The sequence below is a fragment of the Mixophyes fleayi genome, chromosome 10 (assembly GCF_038048845.1).
Source record: "Mixophyes fleayi isolate aMixFle1 chromosome 10, aMixFle1.hap1, whole genome shotgun sequence".
NCBI classification, from domain to species: domain Eukaryota; kingdom Metazoa; phylum Chordata; class Amphibia; order Anura; family Limnodynastidae; genus Mixophyes; species Mixophyes fleayi.
The window spans coordinates 91479376-91498924 of record NC_134411.1 but is presented as its reverse complement, the minus strand read 5'-3'; the positions used below and the strand labels follow the sequence as shown (position 1 = coordinate 91498924).

Genomic DNA, 19549 nt, shown 5'->3' with positions numbered 1-19549 from the left:
CTAGTGGTTCTTTATTATATATTGTTTTACTATACAGCGATACATAATGATAGCTACCAAAATAAAGTGAACCAAACGCTGTCTTAAAAGCCTTTGGGGGTATATTTACCAAACTAAGGGTTTGAAAAAGTGTAGATGTTGCCTATAGCAACCAATCAAATGCTAGCTGTCATTTTGTAGAATGCACAAAATAAATGACAGCTAGAATCTGATTGGTTGCTATAGGCAACATCTCCACTTTTCAAACCAGCAGTTTACTAAATATACCCCTTAGTGTCCAAAGTAAAGAATAAAATATAAAATACTTTATTTCATCTGGTGTATAGAGAGAAGACTGCATGGGGGGGAATTCAATCCCGAATTAGCCCAGTGTTAAACCTATTACCGTTATTACGGTAAATTTAACCCAGTGTTTTCTTCGCAGCTCCAAAAAGCCGGTGTTGAATCTACCGTAAAAACTGTATTTAAGAGCACTGTTACTTTACTAGTGCGCAGGCCCATTACTTTTAACATTAATGCGGCCAATTGAATTCCCCCCATATCTTATTTCCATATGTTCAATCTAACTCTATGAACATGCAATACAAAATAAAGAAACAGGGCAACAGTTTAATATTTTTGTAATTATATTTTGAATTTAAACTCATGTATAACTTACAGGACACATAACAGGAGTCTATTGTGAAGCGCTATAAGAATTCTTGTCTTGTATTCTGCTAATAACAGTTACCGCCATCCCATTAGCCCCAATGACTAATAGACCCCTTAGAGTTCAGACATATCCTTCATCCTCCACCAACCTATAATACTGATTTCCCAGAGATTCAGTGTCAAAAACAGTTATTGCTGCAAGAGCTAAAATTACTCACTTTGCTACCTTAATATGAATAATGATCTGTATATAGAGTTTGCATCCAATATATTGGCTTCAATACTAATAGATTAAATACATATATTTGTACTTGTAGATACATAGAGCAGATCCCTCACTGCACATAACCAGGTGATGGAGGATCACACAGACAGCTGACTGCACCGTGACTGTCACTGACACCAGGCCACGCCCCCGCAACGCCCCTCCTCGGCCGTGTGGGCGGAGTCCGGGAACGTTCTGTTCCGGAAGTGTTGTCAGAGGGAGACCACGCCCTGTTGTTGTTGTCGCTGCTGTCACTGTCCGGTAACATGAAGTGGATGTTTAAAGAAGACCACGCACTGGGTGAGAGCGGGGGGTCCGGGGCATTACCTGTATATCACTGTGTACCTTATATCTGTGTGTGTGTGTATATATATATATATATATATATATATATATATATATATATATATATATATATATATATATAATAATACATATATACATAATACTATACACACACCTACCTCATAATATACACTGCCTCATGTCTGTATATACCTCATAATATACACCGCTTCATCTCTGTATATGTACCTCATAATATACACCGCTTCATCTCTGTATATATACCTCATAATATACACCGCTTCATCTCTGTATATATACCTCATAATATACACCGCCTCATGTCTGTATATCCCCCATAATATACACCGCTTCATCTCTGTATATATACCTCATAATATACACCGCCTCATGTCTGTATATCCCCCATAATATACACCGCCTCATCTCTGTATATACCCCATAATATACACCGCCTCATGTCTGTATATACCTCATAATATACACCGCCTCATCTCTGTATATACCTCATAATATACACCGCCTCATCTCTGTATATATACCTCATAATATACACTGCCTCATCTCTGTATATATATACCTCATAATATACACCGCTTCATGTCTGTATATATACCTCATAATATACACTGCCTCATCTCCTGTATACACCTCATAATATACACTGCCTCATCTCTGTATATCCCTCATAATATACACCGCCTCATCTCTGTATATACCTCATAATATACACCGCCTCATCTCTGTATATACCTCATAATATACAACGCCTCATCTCTGTATATCCCTCATAATATACACTGCCTCATCTCTGTATATATACCTCATAATATACACCGCCTCATCTCTGTATATCCCCCATAATATACACCGCCTCATCTCTGTATATCCCCCATAATATACAACGCCTCATCTCTGTATATCCCCCATAATATACAACGCCTCATCTCTGTATATCCCCCATAATATACAACGCCTCATCTCTGTATATACCTCATAATATACAACGCCTCATCTCTGTATATACCTCATAATATACAACGCATCATCTCTGTATATACCTCATAATATACAACGCCTCATCTCTGTATATACCTCATAATATACACCGCCTCATCTCTGTATATATACCTCATAATATACACCGCCTCATGTCTGTATATCCCCCATAATATACACCGCTTCATCTCTGTATATATACCTCATAATATACACCGCCTCATGTCTGTATATCCCCCATAATATACACCGCCTCATCTCTGTATATACCCCATAATATACACCGCCTCATGTCTGTATATACCTCATAATATACACCGCCTCATCTCTGTATATACCTCATAATATACACCGCCTCATCTCTGTATATATACCTCATAATATACACCGCCTCATCTCTGTATATATATACCTCATAATATACACCGCTTCATGTCTGTATATATACCTCATAATATACACTGCCTCATCTCCTGTATACACCTCATAATATACACCGCCTCATCTCTGTATATCCCTCATAATATACACCGCCTCATCTCTGTATATACCTCATAATATACACCGCCTCATCTCTGTATATACCTCATAATATACAACGCCTCATCTCTGTATATCCCTCATAATATACACCGCCTCATCTCTGTATATATACCTCATAATATACACCGCCTCATCTCTGTATATCCCCCATAATATACACCGCCTCATCTCTGTATATACCTCATAATATACAACGCCTCATCTCTGTATATCCCCCATAATATACAACGCCTCATCTCTGTATATACCTCATAATATACAACGCCTCATCTCTGTATATACCTCATAATATACAACGCCTCATCTCTGTATATACCTCATAATATACACCGCCTCATCTCTGTATATATACCTCATAATATACACCGCCTCATCTCTGTATATATACCTCATAATATACACCGCCTCATCTCTGTATATATACCTCATAATATACACCGCCTCATGTCTGTATATATACCTCATAATATACACCGCTTCAGCTCTGTATACACCTCATAATATACACAGCCTCATGTCTGTATATACCTCATAATATACACCGCCTCATCTCTGTATATACCCCATAATATACACCGCCTCATCTCTGTATATCCCCCAAAATATACACCGCCTCATCTCTGTATATATCCCCCATAATATACACCGCCTCATCTCTGTATATCCCCCAAAATATACACCGCCTCATCTCTGTATATATCCCCCATAATATACACCGCCTCATCTCTGTATATATACCTCATAATATACAACGCCTGATCTCTGTATATATACCTCATAATATACAGTCCCTCATCTCTGTATATATACCTCATAATATACACCGCTTCATGTCTGTATATATACCTCATAATATACACCGCCTCATGTCTGTATATATACCTCATAATATACACCGCCTCATCTCTGTATATCCCCCATAATATACACCGCCTCATCTCTGTATATACCTCATAATATACACCGCCTCATCTCTGTATATATACCTCATAATATACACCGCCTCATCTCTGTATATACCTCATAATATACACCGCCTCATCTCTGTATATACCTCATAATATACACCGCCTCATGTCTGTATATATACCTCATAATATACACCGCCTCATCTCTGTATATACCTCATAATATACACCGCCTCATCTCTGTATATACCCCATAATATACACCGCCTCATCTCTGTAAATATACCTCATAATATACACAGCCTCTTCTCTGTATATATCCCATAATATACACGCCTCATGTCTGTATATCCCCCATAATATACACCGCCTCATGTCTGTATATCCCCCATAATATACACCGCCTCATGTCTGTATATCCCCCATAATATACACCGCCTCATGTCTGTATATCCCCCATAATATACACCGCCTCATGTCTGTATATACCTCATAATATACACCGCCTCATGTCTGTATATACCTCATAATATACACCGCCTCATGTCTGTATATACCTCATAATATGCACCGCCTCATCTCTGTATATATACCTCATAATATGCATCGCCTCATCTCTGTATATACCTCATAATATACACCGCTTCATGTCTGTATATACCTCATAATATACACCGCCTCATGTCTGTATATACCTCATAATATACACCGCCTCATCTCTGTATATATACCTCATAATATACACCGCCTCATCTCTGTATATACCTCATAATATACACCGCTTCATGTCTGTATATACCTCATAATATACACCGCCTCATGTCTGTATATACCTCATAATATACACCGCCTCATCTCTGTATATACCCCATAATATACACCGCCTCATCTCTGTATATACCCCATAATATACACCGCCTCATCTCTGTATATATCCCATAATATACACGCCTCATGTCTGTATATCCCCCATAATATACACCGCCTCATGTCTGTATATCCCCCATAATATACACCGCCTTATGTCTGTATATCCCCATAATATACACCGCCTCATCTCTGTATATACCTCATAATATACACCGCCTCATGTCTGTATATACCTCATAATATACACCGCCTCATGTCTGTATATACCTCATAATATACACCGCCTCATGTCTGTATATACCTCATAATATACACCGCCTCATGTCTGTATATACCTCATAATATACACTGCCTCATGTCTGTATATACCTCATAATATACACCGCCTCATCTCTGTATATAGCTCATAATATACACCGCCTCATGTCTGTATATCCCCCATAATATACACCGCCTCATGTCTGTATATCCCCATAATATACACCGCCTCATCTCTGTATATACCTCATAATATACACCGCCTCATGTCTGTATATACCTCATAATATACACCGCCTCATGTCTGTATATACCTCATAATATACACCGCCTCATCTCTGTATATATACCTCATAATATACACAGCCTCATCTCTGTATATCCCCCATAATATACACCGCCTCATGTCTGTATATCCCCCATAATATACACCGCCTCATGTCTGTATATCCCCCATAATATACACCGCCTCATGTCTGTATATCCCCCATAATATACACCGCCTCATGTCTGTATATCCCCCATAATATACACCGCCTCATGTCTGTATATCCCCCATAATATACACCGCCTCATGTCTGTATATTCCCATAATATACACCGCCTCATGTCTGTATATTCCCATAATATACACCGCCTCATGTCTGTATATACCTCATAATATACACCGCCTAATGTCTGTATATACCTCTTAATATACACCGCCTCATGTCTGTATATACCTCATAATATACACCGCCTCATGTCTGTATATACCTCATAATATACACCGCCTCATGTCTGTATATACCTCATAATATACACCGCCTCATCTCTGTATATACCTCATAATATACACCGCCTCATCTCTGTATATACCTCATAATATACACCGCCTCATCTCTGTATATACCTCATAATATACACAGCCTCATCTCTGTATATATACCTCATAATATACACCGCCTCATCTCTGTATATCCCCCATAATATACACCGCCTCATCTCTGTATATCCCCCATAATATACACCGCCTCATGTCTGTATATCCCCCATAATATACACCGCCTCATGTCTGTATATCCCCCATAATATACACCGCCTCATGTCTGTATATCCCCCATAATATACACCGCCTCATGTCTGTATATCCCCCATAATATACACCGCCTCATGTCTGTATATCCCCATAATATACACCGCCTCATGTCTGTATATACCTCATAATATACACCGCCTCATGTCTGTATATACCTCATAATATACACAGCCTCATGTCTGTATATCCCCCATAATATACACCGCCTCATGTCTGTATATCCCCATAATATACACCGCCTCATCTCTGTATATACCTCATAATATACACCGCCTCATGTCTGTATATCCCCCATAATATACACCGCCTCATGTCTGTATATCCCCATAATATACACCGCCTCATCTCTGTATAAACCCCATAATATACACCGCCTCATGTCTGTATATACCTCATAATATACACCGCCTCATCTCTGTATATCCCCCATAATATACACCCCCTCATCTCTGTATATCCCCCTTAATATATACCGCCTCATCTCTGTATATATACCTCATAATATACACCGCCTCATCTCTGTATATACCTCATAATATACACCGCCTCATGTCTGTATATATACCTCATAATATACACCGCCTCATCTCTGTATATACCTCATAATATACACCGCCTCATGTCTGTATATATACCTCATAATATACACCGCCTCTTTTCTGTATATACCTCATAATATACACCGCCTCATGTCTGTATATATACCGCATAATATACACTGCCTCATGTCTGTATATACCTCATAATATACACCGCCTCATCTCTGTATGTACCTCATAATATACACCGCCTCATGTCTGTATATATACCTCATAATATACACCGCCTCTTTTCTGTATATACCTCATAATATACACCGCCTCATGTCTGTATATATACCGCATAATATACACTGCCTCATGTCTGTATATACCTCATAATATACACCGCCTCATGTCTGTATATCCCCCATAATATACACCGCCTCATGTCTGTATATGCCCCATAATATACACTGCCTCATGTCTGTATATCCCCATAATATACACTGCCTCATGTCTGTATATACCTCATAATATACACCGCCTCATCTCTGCATATCCCCCATAATATACACCGCCTCATCTCTGTATTTCCCCCATAATATATACCGCCTCATCTCTGTATATACCTCATAATATACACTTCCTCATCTCTGTATATATACCTCATAATATACACCGCCTCATCTCTGTATATACCTCATAATATACACCGCCTCATCTCTGTATATATACCTCATAATATACACAGCTTCATCTCTGTATATACCTCATAATATACACAGCTTCATCTCTGTATATCCCTCATAATATACACAGCTTCATCTCTGTATATCCCTCATAATATACACCGCCTCATGTCTGTATATACCCCGCCTCATCTCTGCATATACCCCATAATATACACCGCCTCATCTCTGCATATCCCCCATAATATACACCGCCTCATCTCTGTATTTCCCCCATAATATATACCGCCTCATCTCTGTATATACCTCATAATATACACTTCCTCATCTCTGTATATATACCTCATAATATACACCGCCTCATCTCTGTATATACCTCATAATATACACCGCCTCATCTCTGTATATATACCTCATAATATACACAGCTTCATCTCTGTATATACCTCATAATATACACAGCTTCATCTCTGTATATCCCTCATAATATACACCGCCTCATCTCTGTATATACCTCATGATATACACCGCTCCATCTCTGTATATACCTCATGATATACACCGCCTCATCTCTGTATATATACCTCATAATATACACCGCCTCATCTCTGTATATATACCTTATAATATACACCGCTTCATCTCTGTATATACCTCATAATATACACCGCCTCATCTCTGTATATACCTCATAATATACAGCGCCTCATGTCTGTATATATACCTCATAATATACACCGCCTCATGTCTGTATATACCTCATAATATACACCTCCTCTTCTCTGTATATACCTCATAATATACACCGCCTCATCTCTGTATATATACCTCATAATATACACCGCCTCATCTCTGTATATACCTCATAATATACACCGCCTCATCTCTGTATATACCTCATAATATACACCGCCTCATGTCTGTATATACCTCATAATATACACCGCCTCATGTCTGTATATACCTCATAATATACACCGCCTCATGTCTGTATATACCTCATAATATACACCGCCTCATGTCTGTATATACCTCATAATATACACCGCCTCATGTCTGTATATACCTCATAATATACACCGCCTCATGTCTGTATATACCTCATAATATACACTGCCTCATCTCTGTATATACCTCATAATATACACCGCCTCATGTCTGTATATACCCCATAATATACACTGCCTCATGTCTGTATATCCCCCATAATATACACCGCCTCATGTCTGTATATACCTCATAATATACACCGCCTCATGTCTGTATATACCTCATAATATACACTGCCTCATCTCTGTATATACCTCATAATATACACCGCCTCATGTCTGTATATACCCCATAATATACACTGCCTCATGTCTGTATATCCCCCATCACACACTACCTCATGTCTGTATATCCCCCATCACACTACCTCATGTCTGTATATCCCCCATAATATACACTGCCTCATGTCTGTATATATCCCCCATAATATACACTGCCTCATGTCTGTATATATCCCCCATAATATACACTGCCTCATGTCTGTATATATCCCCCATAATATACACTGCCTCATGTCTGTATATATCCCCCATAATATACACTGCCTCATGTCTGTATATCCCCCATAATATACACCGCCTCATGTCTGTATATCCCCATAATATACACTGCCTCATGTCTGTATATCCCCATAATATACACTGCCTCATGTCTGTATATCCCCCATAATATACAGCGCCTCATGTCTGTATATACCTCATAATATACACCGCCTCATGTCTGTATATCCCCCATCACACACTACCTCATGATTTGCCTTCACACATTATTATCTTCCCACAGTCTCCTCTATCTATCTCACGCTCCTCGGAGTATTTCCTTCTCTTTCTCCAACAGCTCTTTGGAGCCGTGTGCTGTGGTAAACGCATTGGATACAGCACATTGAACCAATGCAGTACGCTAATAATGGGTCAATTAAACCAACGGGTTCTATTTGTCGATAAGTTTAGATGTGGTCAGGCATCCATTAGCATTGCGTTAGCGTTTTTAATGCAAGTGATAAGACAGGTGAAACACGTTTGTCACTAGTGTTTTTATAAACTTATGTGCTCACCGTAGGCTTCCATGATGTGTGTATCCACACTAAGCACGTGTGTATAAAACAAGAAGCTTTCTGAAATTTATACTGGACCGTAATTCTAGCATCCTCTTGTGGAAGTGGTTGTGGTTTATATCGTTCTACTCGTTTACATGCGTTTTACCAACAGTACAGATGCTTTTAAACTGCTGGTAATTAACACCACTGGGTTTGAGGCCTAAGTGTTATCTATGTTCATCATTTACATGAAACAAAAAAACATTTATTAATATTGAGATTTTTCATTTGGCTTCTTTTTAGAAGTGTGTTCTAGACATATCTTACAGTTCCCAGATTGATGTAAGTCAGATGATGGTTTGTAGTCAATCGGTTCAGATTTAAGTAATTCAAATCGTTTTGCATAATCTGTGAGTTTAATCGGTTTCTAGAAAGTGGACAAGAAGATGTCATGTTATGTGCAATGATTAACCTGTTAGATGACGATAGAACGTGCTCCATGTAGTTCTCGCTCTTTCCCTCTACTGTCTCTAATTAATAGAGCATAGATGTGGAGCAGGGGAGTTTTTTCCGGGGGTTGGTTAAAGCTATATATAGCCTGTTCTTAACAAAAGAGGACCTATAACGTTCCTGTTTCAGCAGCTCATTATAGTACAGAACATTTATATATATATTTGGCTATGAAGGAACTATTATAACAACTGTATATTGTCAAACAAGTATATAGGATAGTGGATTATAGATAGTACTTTATTAAAGTTTCCGTCATCAGTCAACAAATATATTACTGTATTATCAGCAGCAAAAGCAACTAAGTGCACGCCAGTTGTAAGCAGTACTGATGTTGATGAGAATACAGCCAATTTATTTGCCAAATCGTGGCACAGTGGTTAGCATGACTGGATCACAGCGCTGAGGTCATGAGTTCGATCCCTACCATGACCCTATTTGTGTGGAGTTTGTATGTTCTCCCTGTGTTTGCTTGGGTTTCCCTCCGCATAAGCTGGTTCCTTCCCGCACAGTCCAAAAACATACTGATAGGTTACTTGGCCTTTTGGTAAAAATGTGGGTGTGTGTGTTATGGAATTTAGAGTGTAAGCTCCAATGGATAGGGACTGATGAGAATGATTACATAGAATAGCAGCTGGTCGCGATCAAGACCAAATGGTTACTTGGGATGTGTTTTATGGAAGCAAACTCACGAGGTCATCTAAGGTCTCCAGCTTGTACTTTGTAATAGTCACTGGCAGCACAGAGACCATATAAAGAAGAGAATGACCATATAGTTTAGTAATATATTAAAACATTTAATAAGAAAAATACAATTTACACATATATCAGATAGCAATAAAAAATAAGCTTAGGTGGACTTTACGTATCTATAGAGTGTTGGTACTTGTAGTTTTCTTCCAATGTGGTTCCAGAGTAACGAGAAGTAAATAAATGGGCAAATATAGCCTATACAATTTTTAGAGTAGGTAAGTGGCCCTACGCATATCGTCTCAATGTTTTTATAGTAATGTAGGTGTATTATAGCGCTTTCTTATAGTGTACTATCACTGGAGTAATCACAGATATACTGACCTATCAGGCGCCTACTTTTCTTACCTTTTGACTCACTTTAAATTATTAGCTGCTTCCGTACTCATCAGGGATTGGGGACCTTTTCACATTACATTCATGCTAATCATCCACTGCTACATACACCAGTAGGTTGTTGCTTTGACCAGTAAAGTTCTGTATCCTTTTCTTTCTGCCATTGTCCTTCTTTTTACCATTTATTTGTGGATGCTATGTTAGGGGGTTTTATCCACACATCTAACTTCTGTGATATAAATGCATCCTGCTTGTAGATGATCGTATACATGACGGTCATGTGAATCCTTCCTCATTCCATTCTGAGAACACCACCAAACACATATATAATTTGTCTGTTCCATTTCCGGTTACAACACAGGTTATTGTGTGACCTCACCAACATTACGGAGTTCATTTTCCGATGCTGCTTGTCACATTGTGACACCATCCCTCCTTCTGTATGGACTATATCGCATATACATGTTATCAAATCTTACTTGATACCTGCAATGTTTTTTTTTCTGTTTTAGAACACAGGTGTGTGGAGTCGGCGAAAATCCGAGCCAAGTATCCAGACCGTGTTCCGGTAAAGCATTTTATTATCTTGTTTCTGTATTGTGATTAATTATTCAGTGTGCTTTACTGGACTTTCAATTTGTACTGTATTTTCCATTTGTGGCATGAGCCATTATTTGTAATAGAATCTACTTACCAGTGAGGTCACCCGGGAAACTAGAATCTAGTAATACAACTTTGAGGCTTACTTATAGTTACATTTTCCTACCTCCTCTTCCCCTACACATCATTCCCTAGCCCCCCTGGCCCCTCGCGTCATCCACTAGTGCCGACAACCAACCTCTCGTCATTAACTAGTGCCCCCAGCCATGCACCAACCCACCCAAAACATCACTGACTAGTGCCCCCACCCACACGTCATATACCAGTGCCAAAACCACCCACTCCCACGTCATTCACTAGAGACCCCAACCACCCATACGTCATTTACTAGTGCCAAAACCCACCCACCCCCACGCTTAGTTCACTAGTGCCTCCACCTGCCCCCACGCTTAGTTCACTAGTGCCTCCACCTGCCCCCACGCTTTGTTCACTAGTGCCCCCACCCATCCCCACGCTTTGTTTACTAGTGCACCCACCCACCCCCACGCTTTGTTCACTAGTGCCCCCACCCACCCCCACGCTTTGTTCACTAGTGCCCCCACCCACCCCCACGCTTTGTTTACTAGTGCCCCCACCCACCCCCACGCTTTATTCACTAGTGCCCCCACCCACCCCCACGCTTTGTTCACTAGTGTCACCACCCACCCCCACGCTTTGTTCACTAGTGAAAAAGAAATAATAATAAATTTAAATAAAAAATAATAATAAGAAATAGTAGAAAAAAGATGGGATTGTGAATTGCTTCGAATGGGAGAATTAACTTCATGATGAAGTGACTGTTTGCTGGACCCCAGTGAAGATCTGCCTGTATTGTACACCATGGAGCTAGCATTTGGCTGGAGGCTGCGAGAGACTGGGTGGTCGCAGCTGGACCTGTGAGCCTCTCCACTTACCCCCATTGATTTGTGCTGCTAACAGGGGAGAACTACGAAAAGTTTATCTTCTCATAGCTTCTTGCATTGGATGATGACCGCAGTACCCATAGCAAATAATGGGGACTGTGTTGCTGTATGATATTTTCCTCCCCCACCCTCACACGTCATTCACTACCCACCTTCCCCCACTGGCATTTTAAAGTGGCTGACTCGCGCCCTGGCAACAACGACTGCAGGAACAGCCCCCCGGGCTCTGTTTGGGGGAGGGGGAAGTTAGTAAAATGAAACACGTAGGTGGCAATACAGCATTCCTGTCCACACTTACAGTAATTAAGCAGCCTTCAGTGTCACAGCCCTTTAAATATGTAAAGTTACAGGACCAAACTGTCTATAGCATATGATCTACACCAGGGTTTCTCTACCTGTGGTATGTGTATCCTCGGGGTGTATTCACGCAGTGCATTCACCTGTAACATCAAACCAGAGTTTAACATGTATGTAAAAAATAAGACTTATTCAAAACTAACTACAACACTTATTTTTGGAAATTTAAAGACATAAAGGCTAAGAGGTTATTTGCACCAATTTTCAGGTCCTTTGGAATAAACATAGACACTATAAGGGGCTTGGTAATCCTAATAAGGGGATATATGATACAAATTGGCTGAGAAATGATTCTACACAGGGGGTTCCTAGTGAATTGATAATGCTGCATTCCCTTGAATGCTGTTGTGTAAGCAACAAGCGCTCTTTATTATTATTATTATTATTATTATTATTATTATTAATTTTTATTTATAGGGCGCCACAAGGTGTCCGTGGCGCCGTACAGGGACAAAAACGAATTACAATACAAGGTGAGACAGCACAGTACAGTAAACATAAAGCACAGTAACTCGGTAAGCTCAATGCACAGCCAGTGAGGGCGGGGGGACTATCCGCAAATGGCGGGGCCCAAAAGGAGGGCGCGGAAGACAGGGAGACCCCCAGAGGGGGGAGGAGGGCCCTCAAGGAGGAGGGCAAAGTAGCTGGAGAGCAGAGTTAGAAGTGGTGGAAACAGGAGGAGAGATGGCCCTGCTCAGAGCGTACAATCTAAGGGAAGGGGTGGACAGACGGAGGGACGGAGGCAGGGAAGGGGAAAGAAGGGGGAGAGGCAGAGGAGAGGCTTTAATATTTAACCCTAAATATGGTTTGTCATAGTCAACTATCATCATCATCATCATCATCATTTATTTATATAACGCCAACATAGTCCGTAGCGCTTTACAATTGGGGACAAACACAGTAAACTAATAAACAAACTGGGTAAAACAGACAAAGAGGTGAGAAGGCCCTGCTGGTAAGCTTACAATCTATGGGACAATTGGAGTTTGACACATGAGGTTAAGTCTACATTTTGCATTTCGGCCCAGCCAGACTGCAAAGGTAAAAGTGATTCATAAGCTAAATGATCCTGTCACACAACAATGTTGGTCAAGGGGTAGTTGTCTTGTGTGAAATTGTGTAACGGATGGTAATAGGGTAATGTAGTGAGGTTAAGAGGGTGGTTGAGGAATATTATAAGCTTGTCTCAAGAGGTGGGTTTTCAGAGAACACTTGAAAGTTTGTAGACCAGAGGAGAGTCTTATTGTGAGAGGGAGAGAATGCCATAGAGTTGGTGCCGCCTGAAAATGTCCTGTAACCGGGAATGGGAGGATGTAATGAGGGTGGATGAGAGACGTAGATCTTGTGCAGAACGGAGTTGCCCAGTTGGGAGATATTTTGTGACAAGAGAGGAGATGTATGTTGGTGCAGCTTTGTTGATGGCCTTGTAGGTTAGTAAGAGTATTTTATATTGGATTCGGTAGAAAACAGGCAACCAGTGTAGAGACATACAGAGTGATTCAACAGAGGAATAACGATTTGCAAGGAAAATCCATCTTGCCGCAGCGTGCAAAATAGATTGTAGGGGTTTGAGTCTGTTTTGGGGAAGACCAGTAAGGAGGGAATTGCAATAGTCAATGTGGGAGATAAGTGCATGAATTAAGGTTTTTGCAGTGTCTTGCTTGAGATATGTGCGAATTCTGGAAATGTTTTTTAGATGTGTGTAACATGTTTTAGATATAGAGTCAATGGCAAAATGGCAATAATCTGTAGACCTACATGAACACTGCTCCGAAACACTATCGTTGTAATGTGTGATTTCGAACGATGCATTGTTATTATCATTTTGTTTTTAAAAAGTTCCAGATATTTTGGAGACATTTCATAAAAACTGCTGCACAGGTGATTGTGCAAAACCGAACCGTAATCCCCATCAACCAATCAATGATTTCCTTTCATTTTCTAAACTGTAGCAGAAAAGTAAAGGAATCTCCATCGTCGCTGCTAGTTCTGAGCGCACAAATCTGCCCAGACTCCTACAAGCTTCCAACAATTCATTGTCAAACTATTAAGAAACAAAATGTATTTGATTGTAGTTGTGAAGTTTGAGGAGTTTAAATTAAGCACCAAGAACACAAGTAGTTGTTGCTGTTCATGTTCTATGCGATTGCCCTAAATAAAACTTTTGTGCTTCCTAGGTAATCGTGGAGAAAGTGTCCGGCTCTCAGATTGTGGATATTGACAAGCGGAAATACCTGGTTCCCTCGGATATCACCGTGGCCCAGTTTATGTGGATAATCAGGAAACGCATCCAGCTGCCTTCAGAAAAAGCAATCTTCTTGTTTGTAGACAAGACGGTACCTCAGTCTAGGTGGGTGAGGCAAGAATCCTTCTTTATGATGGAAACACAGGGGGAAGTCATTAACATAGGATGTGGGGTTTTTTTACGGGAAGGGCGAGAGATTCATAAAACAGCCATAGTGCTTCTTAATACAGTCATTTATTTTAAAAAACATGCATTATACATAAGGACAAGTTCTGTACAGAAATAAAAATGCATGAAAATGAGCAGATCCGACGTGCCACTGGGACTAGTCCAACCCTAACATCAGCCACTGGTGACATCTCAAGGCTACCGTCACCTGGGACTAGTCCAACCCTAACATCAGCCACTGGTGACATCTCAAGGCCTATCGTCACCTGGGACTAGTCCAACCCTAACATCAGCCACTGGTGACATCTCAAGGCCTATCGTCACCTGGGACTAGTCCAACCCTAACATCAGCCACTGGTGACATCTCAAGGCTACCGTCACCTGGGACTAGTCCAACCCTAACATCAGCCACTGGTGACATCTCAAGGCCTATCGTCACCGGGGACTAGTCCAACACTAACATCAGCCACTGGTGACATCTCAAGGCCTATCGTCACCTGGGACTAGTCCAACCCTAACATCAGCCACTGGTGACATCTCAAGGCCTATCGTCACCGGGGACTAGTCCAACCCTAATATCAGCCACTGGTGACATCTCAAGGCTACCGTCACCTGGGACTAGTCCAGCCCTAACATCAGCCACTGGTGACATCTCAAGGCCTATCGTCACCTGGGACTAGTCCAACCCTAACATCAGCCACTGGTGACATCTCAAGGCTACCGTCACCTGGGACTAGTCCAACCCTAATATCAGCCACTGGTGACATCTCAAGGCCTATCGTCACCTGGGACTAGTCCAACCCTAACATCAGCCACTGGTGACATCTCAAGGCTACCGTCACCTGGGACTAGTCCAACCCTAATATCAGCCACTGGTGACATCTCAAGGCCTATCGTCACCTGGGACTAGTCCAACCCTAACATCAGCCACTGGTGACATCTCAAGGCCTATCGTCACCGGGGACTAGTCCAACACTAACATCAGCCACTGGTGACATCTCAAGGCCTATCGTCACCTGGGACTAGTCCAACCCTAACATCAGCCACTGGTGACATCTCAAGGCCTATCGTCACCGGGGACTAGTCCAACCCTAATATCAGCCACTGGTGACATCTCAAGGCTACCGTCACCTGGGACTAGTCCAGCCCTAACATCAGCCACTGGTGACATCTCAAGGCCTATCGTCACCTGGGACTAGTCCAACCCTAATATCAGCCACTGGTGACATCTCAAGGCTACCGTCACCGGGGACTAGTCCAACCCTAACATCAGCCACTGGTGACATCTCAAGGCCTATCGTCACCTGGGACTAGTCCAGCCCTAACATCAGCCACTGGTGACATCTCAAGGCCTATCGTCACCGGGGACTAGTCCAACCCTAACATCAGCCACTGGTGACATCTCAAGGCCTATCGTCACCTGGGACTAGTCCAACCCTAACATCAGCCACTGGTGACATCTCAAGGCTACCGTCACCTGGGACTAGTCCAACCCTAATATCAGCCACTGGTGACATCTCAAGGCCTATCGTCACCTGGGACTAGTCCAACCCTAACATCAGCCACTGGTGACATCTCAAGGCCTATCGTCACCAGGGACTAGTCCAACACTAACATCAGCCACTGGTGACATCTCAAGGCCTATCGTCACCTGGGACTAGTCCAACCCTAACATCAGCCACTGGTGACATCTCAAGGCCTATCGTCACCGGGGACTAGTCCAACCCTAATATCAGCCACTGGTGACATCTCAAGGCTACCGTCACCTGGGACTAGTCCAGCCCTAACATCAGCCACCGGTGACATCTCAAGGCCTATCGTCACCTGGGACTAGTCCAACCCTAATATCAGCCACTGGTGACATCTCAAGGCTACCGTCACCGGGGACTAGTCCAACCCTAACATCAGCCACTGGTGACATCTCAAGGCCTATCGTCACCTGGGACTAGTCCAGCCCTAACATCAGCCACTGGTGACATCTCAAGGCCTATCGTCACCGGGGACTAGTCCAACCCTAACATCAGCCACTGGTGACATCTCAAGGCCTATCGTCACCGGGGACTAGTCCAACCCTAACATCAGCCACTGGTGACATCTCAAGGCCTATCGTCACCTGGGACTAGTCCAGCCCTAACATCAGCCACTGGTGACATCTCAAGGCCTATCGTCACCTGGGACTAGTCCAACCCTAACATCAGCCACTGGTGACATCTCAAGGCTACCGTCACCTGGGACTAGTCCAACCCTAATATCAGCCACTGGTGACATCTCAAGGCCTATCGTCACCTGGGACTAGTCCAACCCTAACATCAGCCACTGGTGACATCTCAAGGCCTATCGTCACCTGGGACTAGTCCAGCCCTAACATCTTATTACCACCGCCCCTATTTACACTGTATGGTTAGTTTCCAGTTCAGTGGAATCAGAACTTGGATAGATCAGTATCATTCGTTCGTGCCAAGACGATCATGAACAAGCAGGGTGATTTCTTTCCCACTAGCCACTGCACTTTTCAGCCTAAGACATTTAGCAAATTTGTTGGCCCACAGGCCCAAAACCACCTTGTCTGTGAGCTTCTACCGACCAACAGAGATGGCCATTCAAATGTTTCAGGCTGAAAATGATATCCATCAATGACACCAGTGGGATTTAGGCTGTTTGGCCACCCACAGGTTATCATCATCATCACCATTTATTTATATAGCGCCACTAATTCCGCAGCGCTGTACAGAGAACTCATTCACATCAGTCCCTGCCCTATTGGTGCTTACAGTTTAAATTCCCTAACACACACACACACACGTCAATTTGTTAGCAGCCAATTAACCTACCAGTATGTTTTTGGAGCACCCGGAGGAAACCCACGCAAACACGGGGAGAACATGCAAACTCTTCACAGATAAGCCCATGGTCAAGAATTTAACTCATGACCCCAGTCCTGTGAGGCAGAAGTGCTAACCACTTAGCCACCCTGCTGCAGGTTATTCCATTTTGTGAGCTCCACTAAAATTCAACCAGTCATACATTATATTAGAGACACTAAACTGCAAGTACAGGTTCATCCAGTACAAAACATCCACAAATATATATGTCAGCTTTCATGCACTATGACGAATTGTGCAAGAATTATTCTTCCGAGTGACTCCCTGTTCTCTATACTAAACGTAGACAAGAAAAATGTTTCTCTGATAAATCATCACATTTTTTCCCCGCTATCCATCCAATAGCAAATTCCTGGAAGGTATGACGATATCATTGAATGCTACTTATAATACTGTGTTTGAAGTAAATTGTTAATTCTAGATTAAGGGTGTAATCTACAGCCAGCGCTGGCAGCCATATTATTAGAGTGTGCATTTAGTAGGAACCAGTTATATATCCGTGAATCTACTGGTTGCATCCTTAGGGATATGGGGCAGCACGGTAGCTAAGTGGTTAGCACTTCTGCCTCACAGCGCTGGGGTTATGAGTGCAATTCCCGACCATGGCCTTGTGTGGAGTTTGTGTGTTCTCCCCGTGTTTGCGTGAGTTTGCTCCGGTTTCCTCCCACACTCCAAAAACATACTGGTAGGTTAATTGGCTGCTATCAAAATTGACCCTAGTCTGTCTCTGTCTGTCAGTCTGTGTGTGTTAGGGAATTTAGACTGTAAGCTCCAATGGGGCAGGGACTGATGTGAATGAGTTCTCTGTACAGCGCTGCGGAATCAGTGGCGCTATATAAATAAATGGTGATGATGATATTATGTTCAGCCAACAAAATTGCTGCTTTCAATATGTGTATAGGACCAGTACGGTGTAATAGCCATTTAACAAAGCACAAGGAATGGAGAGTCTGACACGGCAATTTATATTAATATCTTTCTCTTCCAGTCTAACCATGGGGCAGCTATACGAGAAAGAACAGGATGAAGATGGCTTTTTGTACGTGGCTTACAGCGGAGAGAATACATTTGGCTTTTAAGTCTTACTTACAGCCTGTGAATCTTGTAAATAACGTTGGTGGTTTTATTTTAACGCCATGTATAACGACCCACCCTATAGTTTAGGTGCATATTAACTGGATGTATTTTAGTTAACCAAGTCTTGTCCTTCATGTATGTCTTAGTCTAGTTATTTAATGTAAATTAAATTTAATTTCTTTCTGCTTTATGAAGAACCCCATGTTTCTGCCAAAGAGACTAGCTGTGTATTGGGAATAGCGGATAAGCCGCCAGCCTCTTTGGCAGCCATAGGGGTTTGTAATATTATATATCAGGAGGTGAGTTTGAATTAATGAAACCACATCTGTAGCATTCATAAGTATTTGGATTATGTTGAAGACCGATAATTTGCCGGCATTAGTCATAGAGCTGAAACTATCCAGTGATTGGTATTGTTAATCAGTAATTACCGGGATGTAACGATGCAGATTTACAAATACCTGCAAATAAAACAATTCTGTACGTTA

General features: G+C 41.7%; 1 protein-coding gene across 1 annotated transcript; it reads left to right on the top strand.

The window, feature by feature from the left end:
- Positions 1 to 1107: 1107 nt before the first annotated feature.
- GABARAPL2 (GABA type A receptor associated protein like 2) lies at positions 1108 to 19549 on the top strand. Its single transcript, XM_075189148.1, has 4 exons — positions 1108 to 1216; positions 11283 to 11338; positions 14867 to 15039; positions 18973 to 19549. The coding sequence occupies exons 1-4, from the start codon at positions 1183 to 1185 to the stop codon at positions 19061 to 19063; spliced, it is 354 nt and encodes a 117-aa protein (XP_075045249.1). The 5' UTR covers positions 1108 to 1182; the 3' UTR covers positions 19064 to 19549.

What these genes read in the sequence shown, in the direction of transcription:
- GABARAPL2 (XM_075189148.1), top strand. Translation starts at nt 1,183, where the DNA reads ATGAAGTGGATGTTTAAAGAAGACCACGCACTGG. An exon ending in TAAAGAAGACCACGCACTGG is followed by an intron (nt 1,217 to 11,282) that starts GTGAGAGCGGGG and finishes TTTCTGTTTTAG; the next exon opens with AACACAGGTGTGTGGAGTCG. An exon ending in AAGACGGTACCTCAGTCTAG is followed by an intron (nt 15,040 to 18,972) that starts GTGGGTGAGGCA and finishes TTTCTCTTCCAG; the next exon opens with TCTAACCATGGGGCAGCTAT.